The sequence below is a fragment of the Eulemur rufifrons genome, chromosome 28 (assembly GCF_041146395.1).
Source record: "Eulemur rufifrons isolate Redbay chromosome 28, OSU_ERuf_1, whole genome shotgun sequence".
Taxonomy (NCBI): domain Eukaryota; kingdom Metazoa; phylum Chordata; class Mammalia; order Primates; family Lemuridae; genus Eulemur; species Eulemur rufifrons.
In genome coordinates, this window is record NC_091010.1 from 38,588,836 (window position 1) to 38,615,158 (window position 26,323).

The 26,323-nt window shown below is 38.5% G+C and overlaps 1 protein-coding gene across 2 annotated transcripts in view; it reads left to right on the forward strand.

Annotated features, from left to right (window-relative positions):
• The window catches only part of STAMBPL1 (STAM binding protein like 1), a 229,168-nt gene extending 204,608 nt beyond the window's left edge, over window positions 1-24,560 (forward strand). The window contains exons 2-11 of one of the 2 annotated variants that reach the window (XM_069459917.1): window positions 3,582-3,665; window positions 8,319-8,536; window positions 11,829-11,904; window positions 12,766-12,861; window positions 14,919-15,285; window positions 16,373-16,497; window positions 18,279-18,416; window positions 22,383-22,495; window positions 23,379-23,478; window positions 24,231-24,560. In XM_069459917.1, the coding sequence (XP_069316018.1) occupies window positions 3,636-3,665; window positions 8,319-8,536; window positions 11,829-11,904; window positions 12,766-12,861; window positions 14,919-15,285; window positions 16,373-16,497; window positions 18,279-18,416; window positions 22,383-22,495; window positions 23,379-23,478; window positions 24,231-24,287 (1,320 nt within the window). In that variant the 5' untranslated portion in view covers window positions 3,582-3,635 and the 3' untranslated portion in view covers window positions 24,288-24,560. The remainder of the gene's footprint in view (window positions 1-3,581; window positions 3,666-8,318; window positions 8,537-11,828; window positions 11,905-12,765; window positions 12,862-14,918; window positions 15,286-16,372; window positions 16,498-18,278; window positions 18,417-22,382; window positions 22,496-23,378; window positions 23,479-24,230) is intronic. The other variant, XM_069459918.1, reaches the window with a different exon arrangement.
• Window positions 24,561-26,323: the final 1,763 nt, after the last annotated feature.

Below are 26,323 nucleotides of genomic sequence, written 5' to 3' on the forward strand. Positions count from 1 at the left end.
ATTGTATAAATGAAAATGTCTCATTTCCTCACCAGAGACCAAACATTCTATTTGCTTGATCCACTGCTGGAATAAATAAATGCTCCAGATACGGCAACCGAGGCCCAGTGGTGCTAGTGTTAGATCCTCTGATTTTTATTTTTATTTTTTTTTAATTTTTATGTTTGGAGACAAGGGTTTGTCTCACTATGTTGCCCAGGCTGGCCTTGAACTCCTGGGCTGGCTTTGGGGCTGTAGCTTATAATATCTACTAGTTTGAGGGATTGTGTGGCATGATTCTGAACAAGTACGAAACTTCTAGATAGGTAAGTGGAATCTCACAGGCTGGGCAGGATTTAGGCGAGCTGAGTTTGTGTCTGCTACTTCCTGTCCCTGGGGCAAGCGTGTGGTTGCAGGACATACAGGGTGCTGGGTGAGGAAAGAGGGTGTGTCTCTCCTTACCAGTACGGGCAGTAGTCTCCCTTGGGCTATACCGAATCATCCGAGATCTCTAGGTTAAACTTGCTGCCTTTTTCAGGATACAGGTCCAACTGCCTAAACAAAGACTCAAAATACTAAACAAGATAGACATTTGTCTCTCTCATAAGAGTCTGAGTGTAAGCAAACTACGGTGCTCCTTTTTCTTTCCTGCTTTGTCATGGTTCCTTGTCGTGACCCAAGGTGACTCACCTTCGTGTCAGCTGGAAGAAGGGGAAGGGTTGGATGGAGAAGGCCGTGACCCTTCCTTCAAAGTACAAGACCCAGACTCTGATTGAATCACTTCTGTCCGCACCCCTTTGGCCAAAACTTGGTGACGTGGTCACACCTAACTCAGATAAAGGCTGGAAAATGTGGGTTTTAGCTGCATGGCTGTGTGTCAGCTAAAAATTCTGTATGACATCAGAAAGAGATAATGGGCATAGCCGGGCCTTTAGCAGTCTGCTGCATTTGCACTTGCGGGTCTCGGGTTCTGTGAGGTAAAGTACCTGTCATTGCACCCTCAGTTTAAATTTTCTAATTATTTTAGTAGGACCCTAGTAGCACAAATGGAAGGTGATATTTGCCATTAATTTTTCCTACTTTAGATTCTTACGACTCACTTTATTTCTAATTAGATTTAAGTAGCAATAGTGAGTTTTTGTTTTGTTTGTCTGCATAGTTGATCTAGAGCAATGGTTTCCAAACTTTTTGGTCTTGGAATGCCTTTGCACTTGTAAAAATTACTATGGACACTAAAAAGCTTTGTTTATGTGGGTTATATCTATTTATATATACTGTATTAAAAATTAAAACGGACATTTAGAAGAGTATGCAAGTAAACATTGCATTAACTGTTACACCCTCTGGAAATCTCCACTATGCCATCAGGAGAAATTGATGTTAAGAAAGCAGGTAATGTTTTAGTAATATTGTGAAAATAAGACCGACCTCACAGACTCCCTAAAAAGATCTTGGGGAACCTGGACCATACTTTGAGAGCTACTGATCTAGAGAAGATACATGTCTATGTTAACTTTGGTAATTGTTTATATTGCAACTGTAAGTACCAAGACTAGAGATTACAAATAAAGAAATTAAGACAGGACCACTGCCATCAAGTAATTAATGGTTCAGGACATTAAGTTGACCAACCAATCTGTGAACTTCTTTCATCTTAGATTTGAGGGAAGTTGATTTCTATTTCCGAATTCTTGATAAATTTATATGTGGGAGTTAATAGTGATTGTTTTTATCTGTAGTAATATAATAACTTCTGGTGTTTAAGATACATTTAATTAAACATTTCGTACATACAGAAGCTCATTACGGGGAAGTTTATTTGTTCTGGTGCACATTTAGCATTGTTTTTTTGGTCACCCAACCCTGAATCCATCTTTTCCCACTTGGCACATCCCACTGCCTCCTACAGGAATAGAAAGCACCAGATATTTGCATTTTCAGCCATCTTTGTAGCCAGACTGCAGGCGCGTGGCCTAGACTCTGCCAGTTAGACACCTCCGGCTCATGCTTTGAAATAGAAACTAGGGACACGCAGAAGTACATGGCAGCTGCACATCCTTTCCGGGGCAGCAGGGAGTTGCTGCAGTTGCTGATGTTGGTGGTGGAAGCTGCAGGCTCCCTTGTCATCAAGTGACAGAGACAGCAGTGGTGTGTTCACCAGACCCATGCTGCTCTGTGATTTGGGGCGATGTTCTAGAATGTGTAGCTTCCAAGCCTGATTTGTCTGGCCCTGCTAGAAATTTGTGGTTTTTCCATGATCCTTCTATGAGTTCAAGAGTCAGTGCATTTGCCTGCGACTAAGAATCCTGCTTAATGCATTCTCAAATGCAGTGTCCCTGAAAGTGTTGTCTGGAAACTTCACGTGCTGAAATCACATCCTGACAATGCCTGTTTGTGGGCCTGAAACTGATGGATGCACACTCCTTGTGGGTGAGTCCCAAGAATCTGCATTTTAAATGATTTATATTATTTTGGGTACGGTAAAATTTAAGAACCACTCTCCTAGTGTTTCCAACCTTTAAAATTATCTGCTCTCTGTTTACGGATCTGAGTAACCCTTAAAAGAAATAGTTCTCCTCTTTTACACGTCCCTAATCAGTGACTGACTAGTACTTCGTGGTTCCCCTCTCTCCCCACTCACATTCCCCACAAGCCTTTGTTCTGTCTCTTTAACTCTTTTAAAGTCTTTTTTTCTGGTTTATTTCTTCAGGAATCTGGATACAGCTTAACTAGGTCCTCTGCTCACGGTCTCACAAGGCAGCATTTGAGGTGTTGGCCTGGGCTAGGGTCTCATCAGAGACTCAGAGTCCTCCTCCAAGCTTGTGTAGTTATTGGCAGAATCAATTTCCTTGTATCTGTGGATCACATGGCAGCTGAGTCTTTAAGGCCAGCAAGAGAATATTTCGTTTCAAGGTCTTACCTGATTAGGTCAGGCCCACCCAGGATGAGCTCCCTTTTAGTTAACTTAACATCAACTGATTAGGGACCTTACAGTATCCCTTCATCTTTGCCACATGATGTAACATAATCATGGGAGTAATATTCCGTCACCTTTGCTACCTTCTATTGATTAGAAGCCAGTTACAGGTCTCATCCACACTCAAGGGGAGAGGATTATGCAAATCTGTGGGTAAGAAGGGGCAGAAATCACAGAGCCATCCTAAAATTCTGTGTACCACAGCTCTAAGGTTGAGTTTAAACCTAGACTGGCTTCAGATTGAAGAGTAGAGTGTGGCCCCAGAGTTCATGCTTTTAACTGCTATGATCTTCTTTTTTCCTTTGAAGAAGGTGACCCTATAATACTTCATAACCTTGCATAGAATTCTAAGTAAGGTAACCCCCAGCACATTCCTCCTGGGGGCTGGCCAAACATCAATTCCCTTCATACTTCCACTTTTGACGGTCAGCTTCAAGAAACCATAACCACCTGCCGTTTTGTATTTTCAGGAAGAGATTTCTAACAGTCTCTCTAAACATTCAGATTACATAAGTTATGCCAATTTGTTCATGTTGGTCTGAGGCAGGAATAACTCCGGGGTTTGGGATTTGAGACTTTGGTTCTCACAAAATAACTGTAGCTCTGCTTTTTGTCTTTGAAACAGATGAAGTGATTGAGAAGAAACGGTGAACATCTTCATTTTTGTAGACAGAACAACATGGATCAGCCATTTACTGTGAATTCTCTGGTAGGTCACAACAATTCTCTGATACTTCGCATATGGTTGGAAAGCCCAGAAAGAAGAACAGAAACATACCAAATGTGAAATGAGTCACAATTACTTTAAGAAGTTTAGCCCTTGTATTAATAGTTTTTCATCAGTGTGGTCGTCTCCTTTGAGGAAGTGACTAATAAAGCCATCTGAACAAGATTTATTTATTTTTTTTTAAGATTTAAAAATAGATCTTATTTTTTTCCCCGGAAAAGTCTGAAATTTTAATTTATCTGGCAAGATTCCAGGAGTATAATCTTTTGGCAAACACCAGGAAGAAGAATTTCAGAATTGACATTTTAGCAGGTACTTAAACCTCATTAGTGCCCCAGCTTCTTTGCAGATAAAAATTAGAGGCTCACCTTATGGGATAATCACTAAGGAAAACATACATTTAACACCTAGGTGTTGCTTTGGATTCTTGTGTAAATATCTGCACACTTGAAACTCTTGTTCTCACTTTTCCCCTCACTGCCCAACACCATGTGCACTTTCTCTAGCTCCATCTTAAAAGATGTTTTTGCTGGAGAGGAAATAACAGAGGCTTTGGGATCATGTGGGCTTATTCTGTGTCCCAGATCAGTCTCTGAGTGTGAATATAGGCATGTTATGTAAGCTCCATGGCCCTGATTTTGTACTTTGTGCCTTATGACGATTGGAAACAATATTTCTGATACTCCCAGACTATCACTGTGGCTTGATAAATGGAAGCTGTCATTATCATTCCCCTCTACCTGATGATCCTCTCTAACCCACTCACTGCAACCCTGTAGCAGTAGGTAGTCCAGCAGGATACTAAATACCCTGCACACACAAAGCAGAGCACCAGGACATAAAGGAAGAGAGAGCCTGGTTCTTGCACTGAAATGGGTTGTGACCTAATGTTTTCTCTTGTTCAAAAAAGTCCTTCACAGGAGCTTAGTTGTTTTTAGAATATGTTTAGAAGTAGACAATTGCAGAAGCTTTTTCACTTTCTGGCTGCATGTTGTCATTCCACTGTGGGTTGATAAACACTGCCCCATTTCCCCCTCTGCAGAGGCAGGAGTCATCTGTATGGCATGTCTTCTGTGTTTTTCTAGGGCAATATAAAGGAATAATTAAAATTTGTTATATATGTCACTGTAAAAATAAACACTAAGGCTTTTCATCTGAAAAATTTGTGTTTTTATACAAGAGACTCACATGCAAATGAAATATTATAGATTGATGAAAACTTGAGGTTGTTTTCCAGCTTATCTCTGAAATCAATTTTAAATTTGAGAAGGATAGGACCATTCAGTAAAGGAAAAATTAATTTTATTTCTATCATAAGGGAAACAAGGTAATCTAATTAGAGTCTCTTTTTCCTCCTTTTTCTTTCTTCCTCACTTTTTTCTCTCTCTTACATGACACACTTATTATCACCTATTGCAGGGAATATGCTACATCCCAGGGAACAGAGATAAATGCAAAATTACGACTTTCAAAACCTCATAAGGGGTTAGAAACACTTGTACAGAAATAATTATAATTCAGTGTGGACTGTATAGTAGTAAAATATAAACACATTACTTTTGTATATGTGGGAGGCTGGACGCCCCCTAGAAAATGCTCTAATTTTCATAGATTTTTTTCCAGTCATTTTCTGATGTCATTGAAGTAATTACCTGTGGTCGAATAATAGTATTTTCATTTAGGGCTATTGCGTTCTACGGGTGAGTGTGATTATGTAAAAGTGAATGGATTGCTGTAGTATTTGAGGTGTCTCAGTTGGAAAAGACTGCGAATACTCAAGCCTGAGACTCGAAGCTCACAAGCTCCAATTCCTGTCTCTGATGTGGGGAAGCCACATAATAGAAGCTGCAGGAGACACAATGTGCTTTGGACTTAATGGAGCCTTGAGAAACAAGTTTATGGTTCTCTCGTTATATATTAAACCTTTAGGACCCAGAATCATTTCAGATCTCTGTGGTTCTATCGGCTATAAAATTACCACCAAAGCATACCAGATGGCGTTGGAAAAACTCCAAGTATCTAATTTACTGCAGCCTGTCCCTCACGGCTGGTTCAGTAATCCATGGCCAGACTAAAAGTATGCCTACTTGATTTCTTTCACAGCTTTCTACAGACTCGAATCAAGTGCTTCACCTGCACTGTAGTCAGACTCGCAGCCTACCCTTAAACTGATTGAGGAGGCCAGGAAAGCTAAATTTGCTCTGGGCTAGCTCTGTTCTTGGAGGATGCAATGATGGTAGAGCGGTTGGTCTAGAGCTGTGCTTTTTCAACTGCAGCTTGCAGAAATACCTCTGAGAACACCAGTTCACATAGATTCTCCAGTGTCCCTTCAGAGATACTGTGTTTGTAGATCTGAGCTAGAGCCTATTAGCAATTTGCATTTTTAAGAAACTCCTAGTTGATGCTTATGCTGCTACTATATCATACTTTCAGACACATTGGTCTAAAGTAAGGGTCAGCAAACTGTGCTCTAAGGGCCAAATTCCCTGCTTGTTTTTATAAATAAAAATTTCTGGAATACAGCCAGGCTCATTCACTTGCATTTTTTGTTTATGCCGGCTTTCACACTGAGAGAGCTGAATTCAAGTTGCAGCAGAGACCTTGACCGGCAAAGCCTAAGATATCTGCCATCCAGCGCTTAACAGAAAAAGTTTCCTGACTTTTTGCCTTTCTCAAGCATGACTTTTTATTGAATAATTATTCCAATTGTATATGTTCTATGCTTTACCAAAATGTATAGATATTGTTTTTATTAATAAAACTCAAATGTATTAATTATTAGTTCATTAAATATGAAATGTCCAATTTCAAATCAAAAGTTTAGTTTATTGTATCTTGAACAAGAAGCAGTACAATTGATCAAAGTTGCGCCTAAACTATCCACACAGTTTTGCCATCTTAACGGCAGCTTGCTTATGCCAGCAGCGAAGAAGCCTGGAGAGCGAGTGGAGATGAAATTGCGAAGGGCATTTTCCACAGCTTGTTGAGAATTGAATATTTTTCCTTGCAAGAAGTGCTTCAAAGCTGGGAAGAAGTGGTAGTCAGTTGGTGCAAGGTCTGGTGAATACGGTTGGTGACAGAGAGTTTCAAGTCCACTCTCTGTAGTTTGAGCCGCGTTGTTCGTGTGACATGTGGTCGAGCATTGTCTTGCGAGAGGATTGCCTGTCTCTATTGTTCTCAGCTGCATAATCACAAGCATCCTCATCATTTCGTCCAACTGGTTGCAGTAGACGTCTGCTATAATCCATTGACCAGGTTTCATGAAGCTATGGTGGATAATAGCAGCCCTGTACCATCAAACAGACACCATTAGCTTCTTTTGATGACTATTTGGTTTTGTCCTGTATTTTGGCACTTCATCTTTATCCAACCATTGTGTGAAACACTTGCAATTGTCAAAAAGAATCCATTTTTCATCAAGTGTAACCATAGTGTGGAAATGGTTCACCTTTATGTCGTGACAGCAAAGAAAGGCAAGCTTTGAGATGATTTCTTTTCTGATGCTTGTTTAATTCTTTTCTGACACTCGTTTAATTAATGCGGAACCCATCTATTCCAGCTTCTTTACCTTGCTGATTTGTTTCAAATGGCCCAATATTGTTGAAATAGTAATATCAAACCTTGCTGCTAATTCACACGTAGGTGGAGGTGGATTCGTTTCCACTACACCTTTCAGCTCATCATTATCTGCCTTGGTCTCAGGTCGCCCACATGGTTCATTTTCAAGATTAAAACGGCCAGAATGGAACTTCTCAAACCATCCATGTGCTGTGCATTCATTAGCCACATCCTTCCCAGACACGTGGTTTTGATATTTTGAGCTGTCTGCACTGCATTGGTTTCACAAGGAAACTCAGATTCGAAAATAACATGAATTTTTGACTTATCCATGGTTTCACAAAAATTACTCTAAAAAAATTTTGAAAGATAATACAAGCCAAACCATGCATTTGGAAGAATGAGGCTGTACCTTCACAATAAAAGTATAACAAGAAGTGTCAAAGTGAAATATCAGAGATATCAACTGTCAAACTTAGTGCTTAAGGAAATTATACATTGCATACCTAGTAACCTAAATAATGGCACTGACTTTTCTTAGTAATTTATTATTTCCTCAGTCTAGAACTAATTAACAATGTAATTAATGTTGTGTGGAGTTTTTTTATGTTTTAGAAAAATGGGGATGGTGTTCTTATGCTTGAAAAGACTTCTCTAAGACTTATTGGTATGTTCTTTTTTCACTCAATGAAGATGCAGAGAGACCCCGAAAACTTTCTGTTAAACTCGAATATATTCTGGAATAGAATTGAGCTATTATATAAATAGTAACTTTTAATCCAAGCTATCTCCTGGAGACCCTTCGGAGTAGAATAACATGAGCTCTAACGGCAGGAATCCATCTGTGACTGCTTCACATGATCCAGAATGGAGACATTCACAGGGATTTGAGGACCAACATCCTCATATGAAATATTTTAGATATTTTACCTCAAATGACCTAAAACACTTGCATACCCAGAAACTTCCACATAATTTTCTTAGGTATTGGTGTCAGGTTTTTAGTAGAGAAAATACATCCATAATAGCAGTCATTTTTTTTTTATTATAATCAGAGATTTAAATTTTGCTTTGCAGAAAAAGTTAGCTGCTATGCCTGACCATACGGATGTTTCCCTAAGCCCAGAAGAGCGAGTCCGTGCCCTAAGCAAGCTTGGCTGCAATATCACCATCAGTGAAGACATCACTCCGCGACGCTACTTTAGATCTGGAGTAGAAATGGAGAGGATGGCATCTGTGTATTTGGAAGAAGGAAACTTGGAAAATGCTTTTGTTCTTTATAATAAATTTATTACGTAAGTCTTTTGTTTTGGAGACCTTTGAAATGAGAAAATGGGAAAAATACGTGATATTTTGATGTGGCAGTTTTGATACTGGGAATATTTTCATGTTCTGGCCAATATTACAATCTCCAAAAACATTAAATGTCTAAGTTTTTAAATTACCTAAGAATGTATTCAAAGGCCTCCTCAGACCATCTCTGAGGTTTAAGGGTAGGAAGAAGATCAGGCAGGGGATGAGGCTCAGGGATATCAGATTCCCTCTCAACAGGTCAGCACTGGAACCTGCATGTCTCATTGTTCACAAATATAATTTCTGATTTCATGGCCTTCTCCCCCACAGGAATATAAGCTATATGAGAGCAGGAGCTATATTGCAGTACCTAGAACATGCCATCAGCATTTTAAAAATTTGATTTGGTGGTTTGAGACTGGTTGACAAGTTGGGGAACAAAGGAAAGATCTGATTCAGGTTCAGGAATAGGATACAGTAATACTTTCATATATTACCTAGTGTTGTTGTTTTTTTAAAGCAGTTTATTTGACTATGTAAGAATGCCATGTACAAAAGAACTTTCAAAATGTTGAGTGAAAATGGCTATATCAAAACATCCCTGAGAAACCTATGTTGAACATATTTTTTGTTTTAATTGAAAGACACATATTGATTAATTTTATTAATTTTTTATTTTTAACTGACAAAAATTATACATATTTATAGTGTGCAACATGATGTTTTGATACATGTATGCATACATTGTAGAATGCTAAATCAAGCTAATTAACATACCCATTACTTCACGTGCCTTTTTTTTGTAGTCAGAACATTTAAAATCTACTCTCTTCACAATTTTCAAGTATAGGATACTTTGTTATTAACTATATCACTGTGCTGTACACTGCATCTCCTGAACTTATTCCTCTTGTCTAACTGAAATTTTGTATCCTTTGACCAACATCTCCCCACCCCACCCCCGGCCCCACACCCCCAGCCCTTGGTAATCATCATTTTATTCTCTGCTCCTATGAATTCAACTTTTTAAGATTCCTTCCACATATAAGTGAAATCAGTATTTATCTTTCTGTGCCTGGGTTATTTCACTTATAATTTCACTAGCTTATTTGGGGATTTATCCCGAGAACATTGAAGAAGTTGAAAAGATAAAATATTTTTAAAGCTGCATTCTGTGATTCTACCAAGGGCAAGATTAAAATCAATTTATAGGGCATACAAATTGGGATCTGCATTTTATTTTTTGAGACAGGGTCTCATTCTTTTGCCTTGGCTAAAGTGCAGTGGCATCATTTTAGCTCACTGCAACCTCAAAGTCCCGCGCTCAAGCGATCCTCCTGCCTCAGCCTCCTAAGTAGCTGGGACTATATCCATGCACCACCATGCAGGACTTACTTTTTGTAGAGATGAAGTCCTGCTATTGCCCAGGCTGGTCTGGAACTCTTGACCTCAGGCGATCCTCCTGCCTCAGCCTTCCACAGTGCCGGGATTACAGACATGAGCGACCAGATCGGCATTTTATTCAGGTCACTTAACTTGAAAATTGAGAGCATGGTTGGCAACTTTTACCCTATTTGGGGAAATCACTTATGTTTAGAAAGTTAAGCATTAAATATGAAATTGGAGGTTATCCTCCACTACTGATAGACAAAATCTTCCAAAACTTTTTATTTCTGAACTACAAGTTACCAGTTGATAATATTTCCTTGTCACCTTCGACTTTGGTTTTGCGTATGCTCCTATGGAATTGTGAGTGTAGTGAAGGGGAAGATTCACTGTACCTTCTGAATTACTGAGTAATCAGAATATTTGAATTCTCTTATGGCATTAGTGGTGGATAATTTGTAATTCATTTATTCTCCCTGGGCCTCCATTCCTCATCTACAAATGAAAGACTACATATCTGTGATTTTATTTATTTATAAGTTTTATTTATGTATAAAGATTTAGGCAGCTATCAACTTTTACGTAGCCTTTTTAAGCCTTGATTTTTCTCATTTGACAGTAGGAATCATGCTACCAGTTCTGTCTACTCTATAGACTTATCATTAGGTGAAATGAGGTGATAAAAACATTTATATGAATCTATTTGTGTGTGAGAGACAGATTTGTAAACAACAGAATCGTTAAGTATAAGGTGTAACATAGTAGTTGATCAGAAATAGTATGTACAGCCCATTATGATCTATCAAGGAAAGGTTATTCATTCATTTTACAAATATTTAGTGAGCACTAATTATGAGCTGGATGCTATTCTTCAGACTGGAGATACATCAGTGACTATAAAAGAGAATCCCTGACCTCATGGAAGCAGTATATTCACTTTACCTGCAAGTGATGCACCTGGTTTGCTGTAGGGATTTTCCTTCAAGTCTGCTGTCTCTTGTTCCTCACAAAGGTGATGAAAAGTAATAAACACCTAATTAGCAGCTCCTACTCCACTAGGAAGTTTGGTTGTCATTTCCCTTCTTTACGATTCAGTTAAGAGTTCTTTTTTTTTTTTTTTTTTTGAGACAGAGTCTCACTCTGTTGCCCAGGCTAGAGTGAGTGCCGTGGCGTCAGCTTAGCTCACAGCAACCTCAAACTCCTGAGCTCAAGCGATCCTCCTGTCTCAGCCTCCCGAGTAGCTGGGACTACAGGCATGCGCCACCATGCCCGGCTAATTTTTTCTATATATATTTTTAGCTGTCCATATAATTTCTTTCTATTTTTAGTAGAGGTGGGGTCTCGCTCTTGCTCAGGCTGGTCTCGAACTCCTGAGCTCAAACGATCCGCCCACCTCGGCCTCCCAGAGTGCTAGGATTACAGGCGTGAGCCACCACGCCCGGCCCAGTTAAGAGTTCTTGATGTGTACACAGCGGTGCTAACTGATTCATCAGTGGTTGTTTGAGTCTTTTTTAAGGGTGAGAAGGGATTTATATCAGTCTTTCCAAACTCTTGCATTTTTACGTGTTCCTTTCTGTTGCCAGCAGTGCACGTAAGTAAGATGGTGCTCTGGGAGGATTAAGCACCCAGGACCTGAGAAAGGTCAAAGTGACTTGATGTATTTAAGGGAGTACCCTGACCTTAACCCTGTTAGCATCAATGCTTAGTTTGTGGAGCTTAACTACCCCATGATACCAAAATAATACCCATGTCAACCTCTACTGAAAAGGCAGATGGAAAGACTATAGGTTAAATAAGTTATTAACATGTCAGTTTTTAAAAGATTGCTCATTCTCATATTATTAATAGAAACCATTATTGAGCTTTTGCTGTCATTTAATGCCAAGGACATGCTTTCTCTTTCTCTAGTTTGTTTGTAGAAAAGCTTCCTAGCCATCGAGATTACCAGCAATGTGCAGTACCCGAAAAGCAGGATATTATGAAGGTATCGTGGGGTTGATTTCCACTGTGGGATCAAATGCTCCATAAGTGTCCATTATTGATTCACCCGTCCCCTCCTTTCCTCCTCTTTCTCTTCCTCTTGAGAGTTTGAGCACAAGAAATTCATTCCATTAGCCACGATGTTTCGATTTCTTCTTAGACATTTAATGATCATTACTGACCCAGCATGAGTGTCTAATTGATGCTGGGAAGAAAGAAAGAAAAAGGACACCTTATGGTGTGAAAAAGGAATTATTTTACAGTTCCTTGCAGATATTGAGATAATGAACTTGTTTGAGACAATGATTTTGGCTGGTTTTGATTATTTTGTACAGCCCTGATCCCAATAACTATTTCAAAATCAGTGTTGATTATTCAGGCAGCCACAAAGTTCTAGCTATTTACCTGTTATGGTACTGTAGGGCTTATGGATAAAAAAATGTTGTGGGTAGGGTGAGGGTGGCCTAAAATATTCTCAAGGAAAAGAAAGATTGTTGCAATGTATTTATTTATCATCAATATTTGCTACATCTATAGTTCCAACTATCTTTAGCTGAGAATACATGGAATGTGTGATTGATTACAAACCCAGTACCTAAAGACGGGATACCTGCCTAAACAAAATGCTTATCTCAACAGTAGAGTCAATAAAGGTCTTCCAAAAGTGATAGTATTTTTTCTTCCCTGCAGAAAATTTGTATTTTAGACTTCTAAAAAAGAGATTTATTTTTCTGCCATCATCTTTGGTTACTCAATATGACTTGATTTCTAATACACATACCAGCTGTTTTTTCTTTCTCAGCTGATGATCTGAAAGAGTATATTGAAAATCCCACTAATCAATATGTATGTATATTTTTAAAAGAAACTGAAGGAGATTGCATTCCCAAGGACAGATGAATTGAAAAAGGACCTTTTAAAGAAATATAACATAGAATACCAAGAATATTTGCAAAGCAAAGTAAGTTCAATTGGTACATTTATTTCATGACTGTTTTCTGTGCAAGTATTTTCTGAATATCATTTTTATGTGATGAGTTTCTTAAATGTCATATGCATTTAAATTAAAAAGGAAAGATGCAATGATGTGAAACCAATAAAATAATTTATGCTGATGTCCAGTTTAAGCACTTCGACCAAACACATGATATTTCTGTTTCCCTACAACATCTAATAAAGCAATGGATTAGAAAATACATTTTTTACAGTGATGTAAATAGAGCTTTTTGACCAATTTTTGCCCATGTGACCTTGAGCCAGATGGCTGTTCTTTGCCAGATGAACAGAAGCAGCGGGAGGTGGGGAGAACAGTGTATGGTTTCTGATATGTCTAATTACGTAAGCCTTGGAAATATGAATTTGCTTCTTAAATATAACATTCAATATTAGATTGAGATGGAATAACAGCTAACCATATGGATGAAATGTAATCTTATCACCAAAAGGTGGTGGCTTCTAGATTGTTAATAAAGAGTGAACATGATAATGACATCTCAGGACAGAAAGGCTTTGAAAGGAGAATGACCAGTCTATGGGATACTCACGTTCAACTTGTGAATTCTTAATTTTTATAGCATTAGTACAAATGTGGTTTTGCTTTTTTCATTTGTTTGTGTTTTGTTTGCTTTGGAGGTTGCCGCCTTCACTGACTCTCACATCAGTTCAATTTCATCAGCTCTGAAAATGGTCATTGAGCCTTTTGACTTTCTGTGGGCATAACTGGAAGGCTGGTTTGAGTGAGGTGTTTGCACTAAATGGTGGAGGCAATGTTGAAATTGGAAGTTTCCCTCAAGGGCAGATATTAATAATTTGATTTGAAACAAAAAAGATAAAAGTGATCTTGAAGGTTAAGACAAAGCAGTAGCAAGGGAGAGAAAAGCCTCCTTTCCACTCTCAGCAATGTGCACAGTCTTCCCCTTCGGGACCTTGTCATCTGTTCCACGTTCTGCCTTTGGTGAAGCCTGTCACCTCACATCCACATAGTATTCCACGTAGAATCTCTGTGGGCTAGCGTGGCAGCATCCGTGCCTAGGAGAGATAAACAGACATGCCCGTGAGCCCTCGCTGCCTCAGCACCAGCATCACCTGGAAGCTTGTTAGACACGCAGAAGCTCAGGCCCCAGTCCAGACCTGCTGAGTCAGAATTTGCAACTGTAACAAGACCCAGGGTGATTCCCGAGCATGTGGAAATGCTACTGTAAGCTGTGTTCTTCCCCTTACCCCACCTCCCAGGAGCTCTTAAAATCTAGTTTCTTTCAAAGTCATTTGGAAAACTTATTAAAATTTCATATTCTCTGACATAATAATACCTGGATATTTTTTTTCAGACTAGGGAGCTTGGATGCTTCATTTTTAACAAAACTCCTAGTTAGTTCTGGCAGAGATGGTTGGAATACGTTTTGAGAATGATTTTTTTAGTGATTTCCCCGTTCTCCATAAAGTCCCAGCAGAGTATGAGTTATAGAGTCAAATGTAGAAGGTTCTAGGGTAGCACTGTCCAATAGAACTTCCTGTGACAGTGGAAATGTTGTTTGGCACTCTCCAATGTGGTAGCTACTAGCTGTGTGTGGCTACTAGGTACTTAAATGTGACTAGTGAGACTGAGGAACTGAATTTCTAATTTTATTTAATTTTAATTAATTTAAGTTTAAGTAACCATATGTGGCTAGTGGCTATATTAGAAGTGCTACTATATTAGAAGTGCATTCTAGAGGTGAGATTTTTTTGTGCCATATGGCCTGTCGGTCAGGCTAAGCAGACAACCCTGACCTTGACTTTCTAGTATTCAGATGTGCAAAGGAGTGGCGGGATTGCCATGGCCTGTCTCTGTCTCTGGTAAAATGTGAGTGAAGTGAGAACTGCAGTCTCACTCAGATCAAGGAGCTTTTGCTGTGGTGTTGTGTATGTCCAGTATTTCGCTTTTTCTCTGTCTTCGCTAGCAGACTGAAAGTGTTTAATCCCAGTTCAATATTTTTGCCTTGGAAACTAACCTTTTCTTCTGGCCACCACATTTTTTAGAACAAATATAAAGCCGAAATTCTCAAAAAACTGGAGCATCAGAGATTGATAGAGGCAGAAAGGAAGCGGATTGCTCAGATGCGCCAGCAGCAGCTGGAATCAGAGCAGTTTCTGTTTTTCGAAGATCAACTCAAGAAGCAAGAATTAGCCCGAGGTCAGATGCGAAGCCAGGAGACCGCGGCAGCGGGGGCACTGTCGGAGCAGATTGATGGCAGCGCTTTGTCCTGCTTTTCCCAGCACCAGAACAACTCCTTGCTGAATGTATTTGCAGATCAGCCTAATAAAAGTGATGCCACCAATTACGCCAGCCACTCTCCTCCTGTGAACAGGGCCTTAACGCCAGCTGCTACCCTAAGTGCTGTTCAGAGTAAGTGACGGAAGTCAGCCGTGCAAGACGTTGAGGCTCCTCAGATGGAACCGCTTTTCCGTAGCATCTGAGTTCTCCTTGTTTCATTATTAATTGTAGTAGGACCCCTATGTTATATGGTGTCAGCGACAGAACTAACCTTTCCATACTCTCTGGCTTTTACTATATATAACCTTAAAATTCAGGAAACATGATTTGCTCCCTATACATCAGAGCCTCTATAATAAATAGGACTGTATTTGACATTGAACAGAGATTTTAAATGAGAATTCCAATCATTCTTTTCTTCCATACATTTTAACTAAGAAACACATAAATCTCAAAGGTAAACATTATACCAGAGAGGAAAGACGTTGAGAAAATTGTGTGTCCAGACCTTTGCTCAGCAATAAAATGTTTATGCCTACTATATTTAGCATTATCTCTGGACTGAGAGACTCTCGTGCACACAGTTAACCTCCAAATAGATTCTGTGTTTCTACAACAATTAGTGCTGTTCAGTATTGCTAGATCAGTGCTGGCCAGTTTCTAAAATCAAACAGAATTCTTCCTGACATGTCAGGTGGAATTTTTGTGTTCCCATTTATTTTAAATGAGTTATGATAGGCAACCATTTCATGAGTTACTTTACTGCTAATTATTTCCAAAAACGTTGTGCTTTACTTACTGATCACCAGTTTTCATAAAGATATGAGTAACATGTGCTAAACACAATAAAGCCCTATGTCTTATAGGATATGAGATGCATTCTCTGCAGCCTATGCATTTAGCAGTATATTATCTTTGTGTCAAGAGAAAACATACATGTAAATAATTGATCCAGGGCACAAACATGTAAAAGTGCTTGCACCTTCCCACTTTGTTTATAAATTATTTATATGCAAAATGTAATTTTACCTTCCTTCTAGTCAAAGTTTATTTTTAAGAGTTTTTAAATAAAATATGGAAAGTGTAGCACTTGATAATTTTATTTTTGAAATTTATATTTTACTGCAATTGCTTGCCAGAAACAATTCTGAAGGATGGAGACATCAGATTTGTTTTTTAGCTTTTTCTTTCTTCTCTTTTGTTTTGTTTTGTTTCTTAGATTTAGTGGTTGAAGGACTGCGATGTGTAGTTTTACCAAAAGATCTTTGCCACAGATTTCTGCAGCTGGCAGACTCTAATACAGTGAGAGGAATAGAAACCTGTGGAATCCTCTGTGGAAAACTGGTATGGTCTAGTTTTATATCTTCCTGCACAGAATACTTTTAATAGTTCTAGCTTTCTCACGATAAGCAGAACAGAATAAAAACATGCTAAAATTTGTAAATATTGTGAAATTGACTTTATATAGATTAATTTAATAAAACTACTGTTGTTATTAATGGAATTATTTTTCTAGAAAATGGATTGTAAAATTTCAGGGACACTATGAAACCTTGTCTTTAAAAATCAATCAAACCAAAATTAAATCTTTGATTACAAAAATGATATAGACTATGGGACTTCAGATTTCCCAATCCATCTAGTTTGCTAAAACAAATTTCCATTGCAATTGTTAGTTTTACATACGTTCATATAATTACTTTCTACCTATTATTACCTGTGGCAGGTATCATCTTGCCATCCTTTGTCAGGCACACTTGGAACAAAAGTAGGGTTTTGTTATGTTCTTTAGTTTAAGGCAGTAGTCTCAACAAACTAAAGTCTATAGGCACAGGGTGTATTTAATTACGGAAGATATTATCAGAAAAAATGTGATGAAAGACAATGTCAAAACAGAAGGAGAGGAAAGAGAGAAGATGCATTCAATTTTCTACCTGCACCTAAGATGAATAATGTTTCTTTGGAAGTGTCCTTGTGTGGTCTGTTTTGGGTATCAGTTTATATTTCTGACTCCAGGCACATTTTAAGCCCTCAACAGTTAGCTTCGAAACAGTGGTTTAATTGAATAATAGTATGTTTTAGTAAATACACATTCTCCTGCTGTATTCCAGTGTTTGTCATCACTTTTCCTCCAAGAGAGAGGAAGCCATTGGTGACAAGCAAAGTGACCATCCACAGGCACCTCCGTTGCCCTTTGGGGGGCAGTGCGCACTTGCTGCTTGTTCCTCCATGCCCTATGCTGTATTTAGTCTCATTCATTGATTCATTCATTGTCCAATCACTCTTTCGTCAGCAAATATTTACTGATACCTATATGTGCCAGGCCAGGTGCTATGCTAGGTATTGGCATTCAGTTGCCTGCAAACAGCCATGGTCCCTGCCACATGAAGCTTACACGATGCTGTGAAGGCCAGCTTGCCTTTTGGGGCACAAAGACAGCCTTTTGGGGCACAAACATCTCTCAACTGAAGATCCAAGTATACTTCACAACCCTCTTCTTCCTTTCAACTCTTATCTTTTACCCAAAGGGGGTAATTTGTTTTTCCTTTCTCCTTATCTAATTGTAAATCCAAAACATTATCTTAATTATGGAAGATTCTAGAGAGTCCTCCCAATATTAAACGAAGGTCTTGTCTTGAAGTAAAATTAAATATAACTAGTAAAATAAAAATAAAACCGTCAACCTCTACAACCCTAAGAAATGCCCTTCAGTAACACCACAAAATTGACTAGTTTCTCCCCCTCCAAATAAACCTGCCCTTGTTTCTTTCTGACTTTTCCATTGTGTAGATGTAATATATCAAGACATTATTTATTAACTAAACTTCCATGGACCAGCCTAGAATGCTAATTCCTATTTATGATATGTTTCTTGTTGTGAAAATGGGTTTCAAGCCCCAAACAACTGACTCTTAAACTTTTGGCGAAGAATCTATTTTTACCTTTGGGACTTCGTTTGTGTGATGGGGTGTGTGTCTGAGGCTGGGAGCAATACACGCAAGTGGTGGAGGTACTCTCTAGTCCTGTCGCAAAACACTGCTCTTCCTGCTCAGGGTTTGTTTTTCTTTTCTTTTTTCTTTTTTTCTGTCTGATGCATGTTATTCTTTTTGTTAATTATTTTTTAGACACATAATGAATTTACTATTACCCATGTAATCGTGCCAAAGCAGTCTGCGGGACCAGACTATTGTGACATGGAGAATGTAGAAGAATTATTCAATGTTCAGGATCAACACGATCTCCTCACTCTGGGATGGATCCATGTATGTCTGACCTTTTGGGTTTCAGTTTCTTTGTATATGGTGTGCTATTTTCCTCCTTGGGAAAAAAAAAATAATTTAATTTAAATAGCTTCTTATTTTTTTATTTTTTCAAGCATAATAAAGGTCATCATATTAAAGCATTTTCTCCAATGTTAGACCGTGTTTAAATCTGTGGAATCTGGAGAGGGGTATCTTATGCTTTTTTTGTGCCATCTAAAGTTAAAAGAAAAAGAGTAACATTTGGAAGTTAGGTGACTTTTTTGGATGATTTTATGTACTCTAGTGCAGCCCTTAGCCATATTGTTAACTGATTCGACTAGACAGTTATTAATGTTCTCTTTCCTTTTGCTGTGTGACTAAATTAGATTATTTTAAGAAAATTTCTGAAAAAAAATTTTCAGTAGGGTGATGTATGTATTACTACATAAATAGCCACAGAGTAGGGCAAGGGAATAGGGCCAAAAACAGTGGGTTCTAACATCTACCACACCATCGTAGGAGCAGGAAAGGGCTTACAAGTTAAATAGACATGAGATTAAATCTCAGCTCTGCTAAGAAGTTACTGTAGGAACATTGGCAAGTGATTTAAGCAATCTGAGCATCAGTTTTATCATCTATAAAATGGGGATTACAATAAGTAACTTCATATGATGTTGAGTATTAAATGAGATAATGTCAGTGAATTTCTTAGCACATTTTTCTAGGAACTAAGAAAATTGTAGCTATTGTGATAGATGATGATACTCTTTCTATCCATAGTTCAATCCATCTGGAGGACGTTTTTTCCATTCAGTCACACACAGCTAGACCTAGGGTAATGTCTTAGTCTGTTTGTGCTGCTATAACAAAATACCTGAGACTGGGTAATTTATAAAGAACAGAAACTTCTTTCTTACAGTTCTGGAGGCTGGGAATCCAGATCAAGGCACCGGCATTGATGTCTAGTAAGGGCAGCTCTCTGCTTCCAAGGTGGCACCTTGTTGCTTTGTCCTCACATGCCAGAAGGCAGAAGGGCGAGAGAGCGCCTCCTTCAACCTTGAGCCCTTTCACAAGGCTGCCAATACCATTCATGAGGGTGGAGCCCTCGTGATCTAATCACCCCCAAAGGCCACACCTCTTGATACTATTGCATTGGGAATTAAGTTTCAACATGCATATTGGTGGGGACACCATCATTGAAACAATAGCAGGTAGGGACAAGTCATCCCACTGTTATGAAATGCTGGCCAAGAAAATTTCCAGAACACATTCTAGGGACCTCTGAATGCCCCTGAAGAATCATAAGTGATCATTTTGTGTTTTACTTGCTTTATAGAGAAGGACTAGCTAGGGGCAGTGCACACACACACACACAGTTGCCAAGCCTTTCATGTTATGCAATTTAGGAGGGTAGAGAAGACTTTAGTCCCAGCTCCACCTGTAAATTACTAGTAAATTGCTGTGTGCCCGTAGTCAGGACTCCTAGCCTCCTTGTTTCAAGATTTCTTAGCTAATGACTGCTTTCTCTCCTCACTGAATTTGTGTGAGCAGTAGACACGATACTAGGTGTAAAAGCCCTTTGAAAAGTATAAACTGCTTTTCAAATGCAAGAAATGATTTATAATGAAGTTTGCAAAACTTTCCCTATGTCTATTTTCTTTACTTAACAGTAAGTAATATGCCTTACTGTTTGCTTGGAAAGTGGTACATTTTTTTAAGACATCATTTAACTTAATGTGATTTCTGTTACAGGAATGCATTTTAAAGCAAAAAAAAAACTGTCACAAAGAAATTGTAGCATTAAGAATGACAGTCCATTAAATTATACATTTATGGTGACAAGTCAATGTTAGCTTATCTTATAAACATTTCCCAAATTAGAAACAAAAGTTTTTCTCTTATGACCTTCTGTGTATATAATGTATGTAAAAATGAAGTTAAGTTGTTTAAAGAATAAATTTGGCATAATTCTAGAATTCTAGGACTTTGCTTTTTGTTTAAGTTATTTCACCACATCTAATAGTTGTGGCTTGATGAAAATACAAAAATCTTACATTTCTAAACCTCAATGATTGTAATGACTTCTTGTGATGGTTTTTATTGAGCATAATAATAGCAACAAATTTTCTGACTTTTTATCAGCTATAAATTAGTCATAGGAAACAAGGTCTGAATCAGAATCAGACATGCCTGGATTTGAATTTAGACTTCTTGACGTGACTAGCTGTATGGGCTTCAGCAAGTCACCTACTCTCCTGCTTACGTCGGTTTCCTTATCTGTAAAATTGGTATAGTAATAGCACTTACCTTGCTGATGTGAGGATTCAGTGATATAATTCATGGCAAGTGATTAGTTCAGTGCCTGGCACATTATTCAGTTGCAATAAATGTCATCTGCTGCTATTGCTATTGATGTCATTGTCATCACCATCATCATCATCATCATCATCATTTTCATTTCCATAGAGTGAGGAAATGTGAGCATTATTTTCTCATGGGAGAGCTGTCCTCATTGCAAGCCAGAGTGATTTGTCTATTAGCTAACCTACTTGCTGTCTCCATAGCACTATAGTCCTCTGAACATTTCTTACTTTCTCACCAAGACATAGAAGGCTCTATTTTACTAAGAGAAGGTGTTCCCTGTCAGATAACAGGCTGTCAGATCCTCCCCCTCATACCCTGACTTAAAGATTTGCATTTTAAAACAATAATTTCCATTTCTCTGTTCTAAGTCTTTATAGACCAAGAGTTATTTTTTCCTTGCAGAACATTTATCTTTCCGTGAATAATCAGCTGATTTTTACCTTTATTCTATTAAATAAAGTAGAGAAAAGTTTAAAATCTTGCATTTCCTCAAGACACCACAGTTTTACATAAAGATATTTAGCTACTACTATGGGCCTATGCCCTTCAGTTAATAATGACAACATTAAAATAACAACAGCAATAATAACAATGAACAACTTTGATTCCTTTCTGTGTCCTAAGCAGCACTGTTCTAAGAATTTGACATGGACTGTCGCGTTTAATCTTCATAACACTTCCATGAAGAAAATTATTATTGTCCCTATTTTATGAATGATGAAATGAGCAAGAGTAATCTTCACTGTGCCACACAGCTAGTGAGTAAGGGAGCCAGGACCCAGAGAGTGTGTTTCAAGGACCTTTGTTTCATAATTAAAATGCTTACGTTCCTTTTTCAAGGATAATTAGGGTTTAATATAAATTTTTAAATCACTATGTATGCTTGTATTTTTCGTATGCACATATGAACCTCTGATTTGCCTTACATAGACACAAGTTTGTATGTAACCAGATACTTGGAAGATTGCTTTTAATTTATAATCTCCCCTTCTTTCTTATCATGTGAATATTTAGTTGCTGTGCAAGGTGAACCCCAAATACCTTCAACAACTTGGAGACCCCCGTTCTCCCATTTATAGAAAATGGCAGTCCACAAAAGGATACACAGCAACATGTGGTATATGCAGTGAAAACTTTCTTTTCATGTTCATGGTATTGTACATAAGTATCTCCGGTCCAAGGTTTCCAGTCACAACTCTTTTCCCCACCAGCTATGTGACCACAGGCAGGTTACTTAACCTCCCTTAGTTTTGGGATACTTGTCTATAAAATTGAAATAATAAAATAAAGGTCTCATAGATGAGTTGTGATAATTATGTAAGAATCTATCCAAAGCCTCTGGCAAATTAATTCCCAGTTCTTTCTCTCCCAATAAGAAGAAAGTACACTAAGACTCCTAGGAGCCTTATCTCAAAGTTATAGTTATTCCAAAAAAAAAGAGTAAATAATAGGAATGTACAAAAGGAAGGATAATACTAGCAAAACATTTTTTTAAAATTCTTGTTTGGTTAATGATGGTAAAAAAGAAAGCAGTGAATAAAATAGAGCTTCCTCTTAGAATGGACTGTGGCCTTGGCTACGGCTCGGCAACCCTAGTAAGATTGTCCTTTTTTCTTTTTATAGACACATCCCACCCAAACTGCATTCTTATCCAGCGTTGATCTTCATACTCACTGTTCCTATCAGCTCATGTTGCCAGAGGCTATTGCCATTGTTTGTTCACCAAAGCATAAAGAGTAAGTGTAACTTTTGGAAGGCTTTGTCTGGGGCTGCTGGGTTCCTGTGTGTCCAGACACCAGGCTGTGGCGCTCGGATAGGCAAGTGCACACGATGCCCTTGGGAAAAAGACATGGCGGGCGTCAGCTGCCACAGACCTCTAGCTCTGCAGCCTTTTGCTTTTTAAGGTCCTTTCCGTGGCACAATTACTGGTTTTCTTTCTTCAGTTAGCGTGACCTTGAAGTGCTTAACATTTAAAAGGGATGTTATCCCAGTTTGCCATTTGAGATCTTACTTAGTTCTGTATTATGTACTATTGTAAGAATTTTCCAGCCTTAATTACCTATAAAACCTTTCTAGTTTGGGGAGACAATGCTGATCGTAGAGTAGTTACAAGCACAGGAATCCTGGCTCCACCCTCAAGTGGCGTGTTTGGCAGGATACCCGACCACCGCCAGCCTCAGCTGCATTTATCCCTACTACTTGCCCGTCGTGGACTAACGCAAAGATGAAATAAGATAATGGTCAATGTAAAGTGCTTAGCATAGTGCCTGGTGCCACAGCAAACACTTAATAAATATTTGCTGTTGCTACAAATAGTTTTGACATTATTAGAAGAGTTAGAAATATCTGCCCCTTGCAATTTCTTCCTGTGGGGCCCTGGCCTTTCCTCTTGGGTCCCACACAACAGCTCACCTGCCTTGTCCTCATTATGATTTCTCTCCTCCATGCCAGTCATCTCAGGATTGGTTAAAAAAAAAAAAAAATCGCTGTGGAATTCCTAGTTTTGTGGTTTTTGCATCCCATTTGAGGAACACGTACACTTGTGCCATTCAAATAAAGCATCTGGAAAGCCCACCTGATCCTTACTTTTTATACCTTTTTTTCCACCCTAACATTTAGCACTGGCATCTTCCGGCTCACCAATGCTGGCATGCTGGAAGTTTCTGCATGTAAAAAGAAAGGCTTTCACCCGCACACCAAGGAGCCCAGGCCATTCAGTGTGAGTACATCTTCTTGGTGACTTTTGCAGATATTTATTTTTTGCTGCCCCTTGCCCTGTTTTTAAGGAGAGAAATGGTAGCAGTCTAATATGGGATAAAACGCTGTACTGCTTAGTTTGGACTTTTATCTCAAAAATTAATCAATCTTTGTGTTTAAGAAATTAAGAAATTCATGACTTCTTATCATTTTATTTACAAGGAAATTTCAGTATTTCTGTAGCAGAGTTGATGATGTACAAAGTTACCTTTGCATTTATGTATTTGTATGATACTTAAAAAAAGTTTTTGTCAAAGTCCAAATAAGCAAACAATTATTAGGGAAAATGATATTAAATGTTGTGTGAAATGATATTAAATGTTGAGATGGCCAAATTAGTGTCTGCAGAACAATTCAATGAAGACTATAATTATACTTCTTGATCAACTTTGTATAGTTCAAAAGAAATGTTATTTGACTACATTTTTTTTTTTTTGACTACATATTTTTTTTTCTAACTTTGCTTGGAGGTTCTGTGGCTGTAACATCAGAGAACATTACTTTGAAGTTAGAATTTATTTAAAAAGAAAATTACTTGGCAGCCTGTGTATATAGTTTCTTATTGTTAAAAATAAATGAATGTGATTACATTTGTTCTAATTGGAAATATTTTAAAAATTAGAAACAATTTTTAATTAGGAAACCTATACTCCCTCCCTAAAGAAAATCATATGTTCGACATTGTGACGTAAAACCCAATTTTTTCTTTTCTAGATATGCAAACATGTGTTGGTAAAAGACATAAAAATAAGTGTGTTGGATCTGAGGTGATATGTTCCAAATACAAGCACCATGAACACCAGACACCTGCTCATGGACATGTGGTTGCCGGATTTTCTTAAGATGTTTCCAGAAATGACTGATATTTTATATTTATACATTTTAGATCAGAAAGTTTGATATTTATTGCTCCTGCACATTTTGAAGTTTTTTTTTTTGGGGGGGGGGTGTTGCTCTGTGTCAAGAGAGGTTACATGGTGTTAAATCAATACCTATTAATGTATCCAGATCCTATGACCAGATAATAAATTGTGCTGCAAAAAAATGTGTCTGGTATTTATAGAGGTCTCTGCGTATATTTTTAGAGCTATAGACATTTTGCTGTATTTTTTTAATTTATATAAAATGTAATTCCAAATAAGAAATACTGAGTATGTGTAGTCTCCAAGGCAGGCCATCTATTTCTGTGCCTGTCCCTGTGGTAGGTGGCGAGCGGTTTCTATGTGTGAGAAGAAACATGGCAGCGGATAGAAGAGCTCATTCTGTGTGTTCAGCGTCATCAAATCCCAGTCTCAGAGAGAGATGTCTGCAGTGAATCACAGTGTAGGGCACCAGAACAACAGGCTTCCGCTCAGGGATCAGGTGTCAGAGGGCCTTGGATGGCAGACCATTCATGAACTTGAATTAAAAGACCAAAAGCAGACAAGCTTGAGAGAGGAAATTAAAAAAAAAGGCTCAGATCAAAATAGAAAGCTTGTCACTGTGAAAGTCAATAGGGGTGACAGGGAGAAGAAATGAGGCATAGGAGATAACTGGTAATTCATAGCCAAAAAGAATAAATGAAAAAATAATTTGGAAAGAACACTTGTAATGAAAGGTATCTGTATATAAGTCAACACACAGAGATTAGGAATAAAGTAAGTTTGAAAGCGAATAGGGTGACATAAATAGAGTGTTGTGGTATTACGAAGGCTTGGACTGGCCTTTGTGACTGGCACCTGGATAATAAAAGCATTTACCTGGATCAAAAGATAACAGATTACATAGAAGGAATAAGAGGAAGTCTGATAGCAAGTTGAATTGGTAGGAAAAACCTGAAGGGGGAAACGTGGAGAGAATTTAGCTGCAAATATAAGGAGGGAAGAATGGAAGTGATAGTGTTGAGTACTTTGAGGATATGTAAATATTCTTTCGGACACTGAAGATGGGTTCTCCAGGCACAACCTTACTCTTGGAGGAAATTGCTCCAGGCACCTGGGGAAATCCTGAGCTGGCTGCCCTTAACCTGATCAACAGCCTCCTGATCACTGCTTAGTCTCCGTCTCGCCTTTTAGGGTCTTACCTTACTCTAGTCTAGCTTTCTTCTCTTTTCTTTTCAACTTTTAAGTTTTCTTTGCCAGCCGTCTCTCCCTGGAGCTCCAGGTTTCTCCCTGACTGGTCAAACTAATCCTATCCAACCTTCTCTCTGCCCAATGTCTTGTACACTAGCCACAGCTTTCCCGGACTTGGCCATCCTCCTGGCATTATATCTGAGTTGCCTAAACATCATGTTTGCATGTACTGACATCCACTTCTCAGTGCAATGATTTCTGTATTCCAAGGAGTGGTATTCCCAGTACTCTGAGCTTAGGTGGGTTGTCATTCCTCCCCACTTGTCTATTCCCCGACATTGGTATCATGGCACCCAGATTCTGTTTCAGTTCTCATTCGTGAAGAACCTGCTGTGGGAAGGTCAGTGGCTTGTTTCTGTTTTACGGCAGCTTGTAGCCTTGGGAAGTTAGGGTCTCAGACCTGGGAAGTAGAGCTTGCCTTGCCCTTTGCATGGACACTTCAGTCTACCGCCACCACTAGCTGAGGGCAGGTTAATTCTGCAAGGCTGGCTCTGCAGCCAACCCAGTCTTTCCTGAGTGGCACTGTCCTTGATTTCTTAGCACTTAAAGACAACGTGATATTCTGATATAGTTGATCAAAGGAACAGATCACATATTTTATTCAAGTAAAAATAACTGTTAGGACAATGGATAGTTGAGGAATGAATGATATCCTCTCTATAGAACTGAAAGACACAGTAATAGACCAAGAGGATG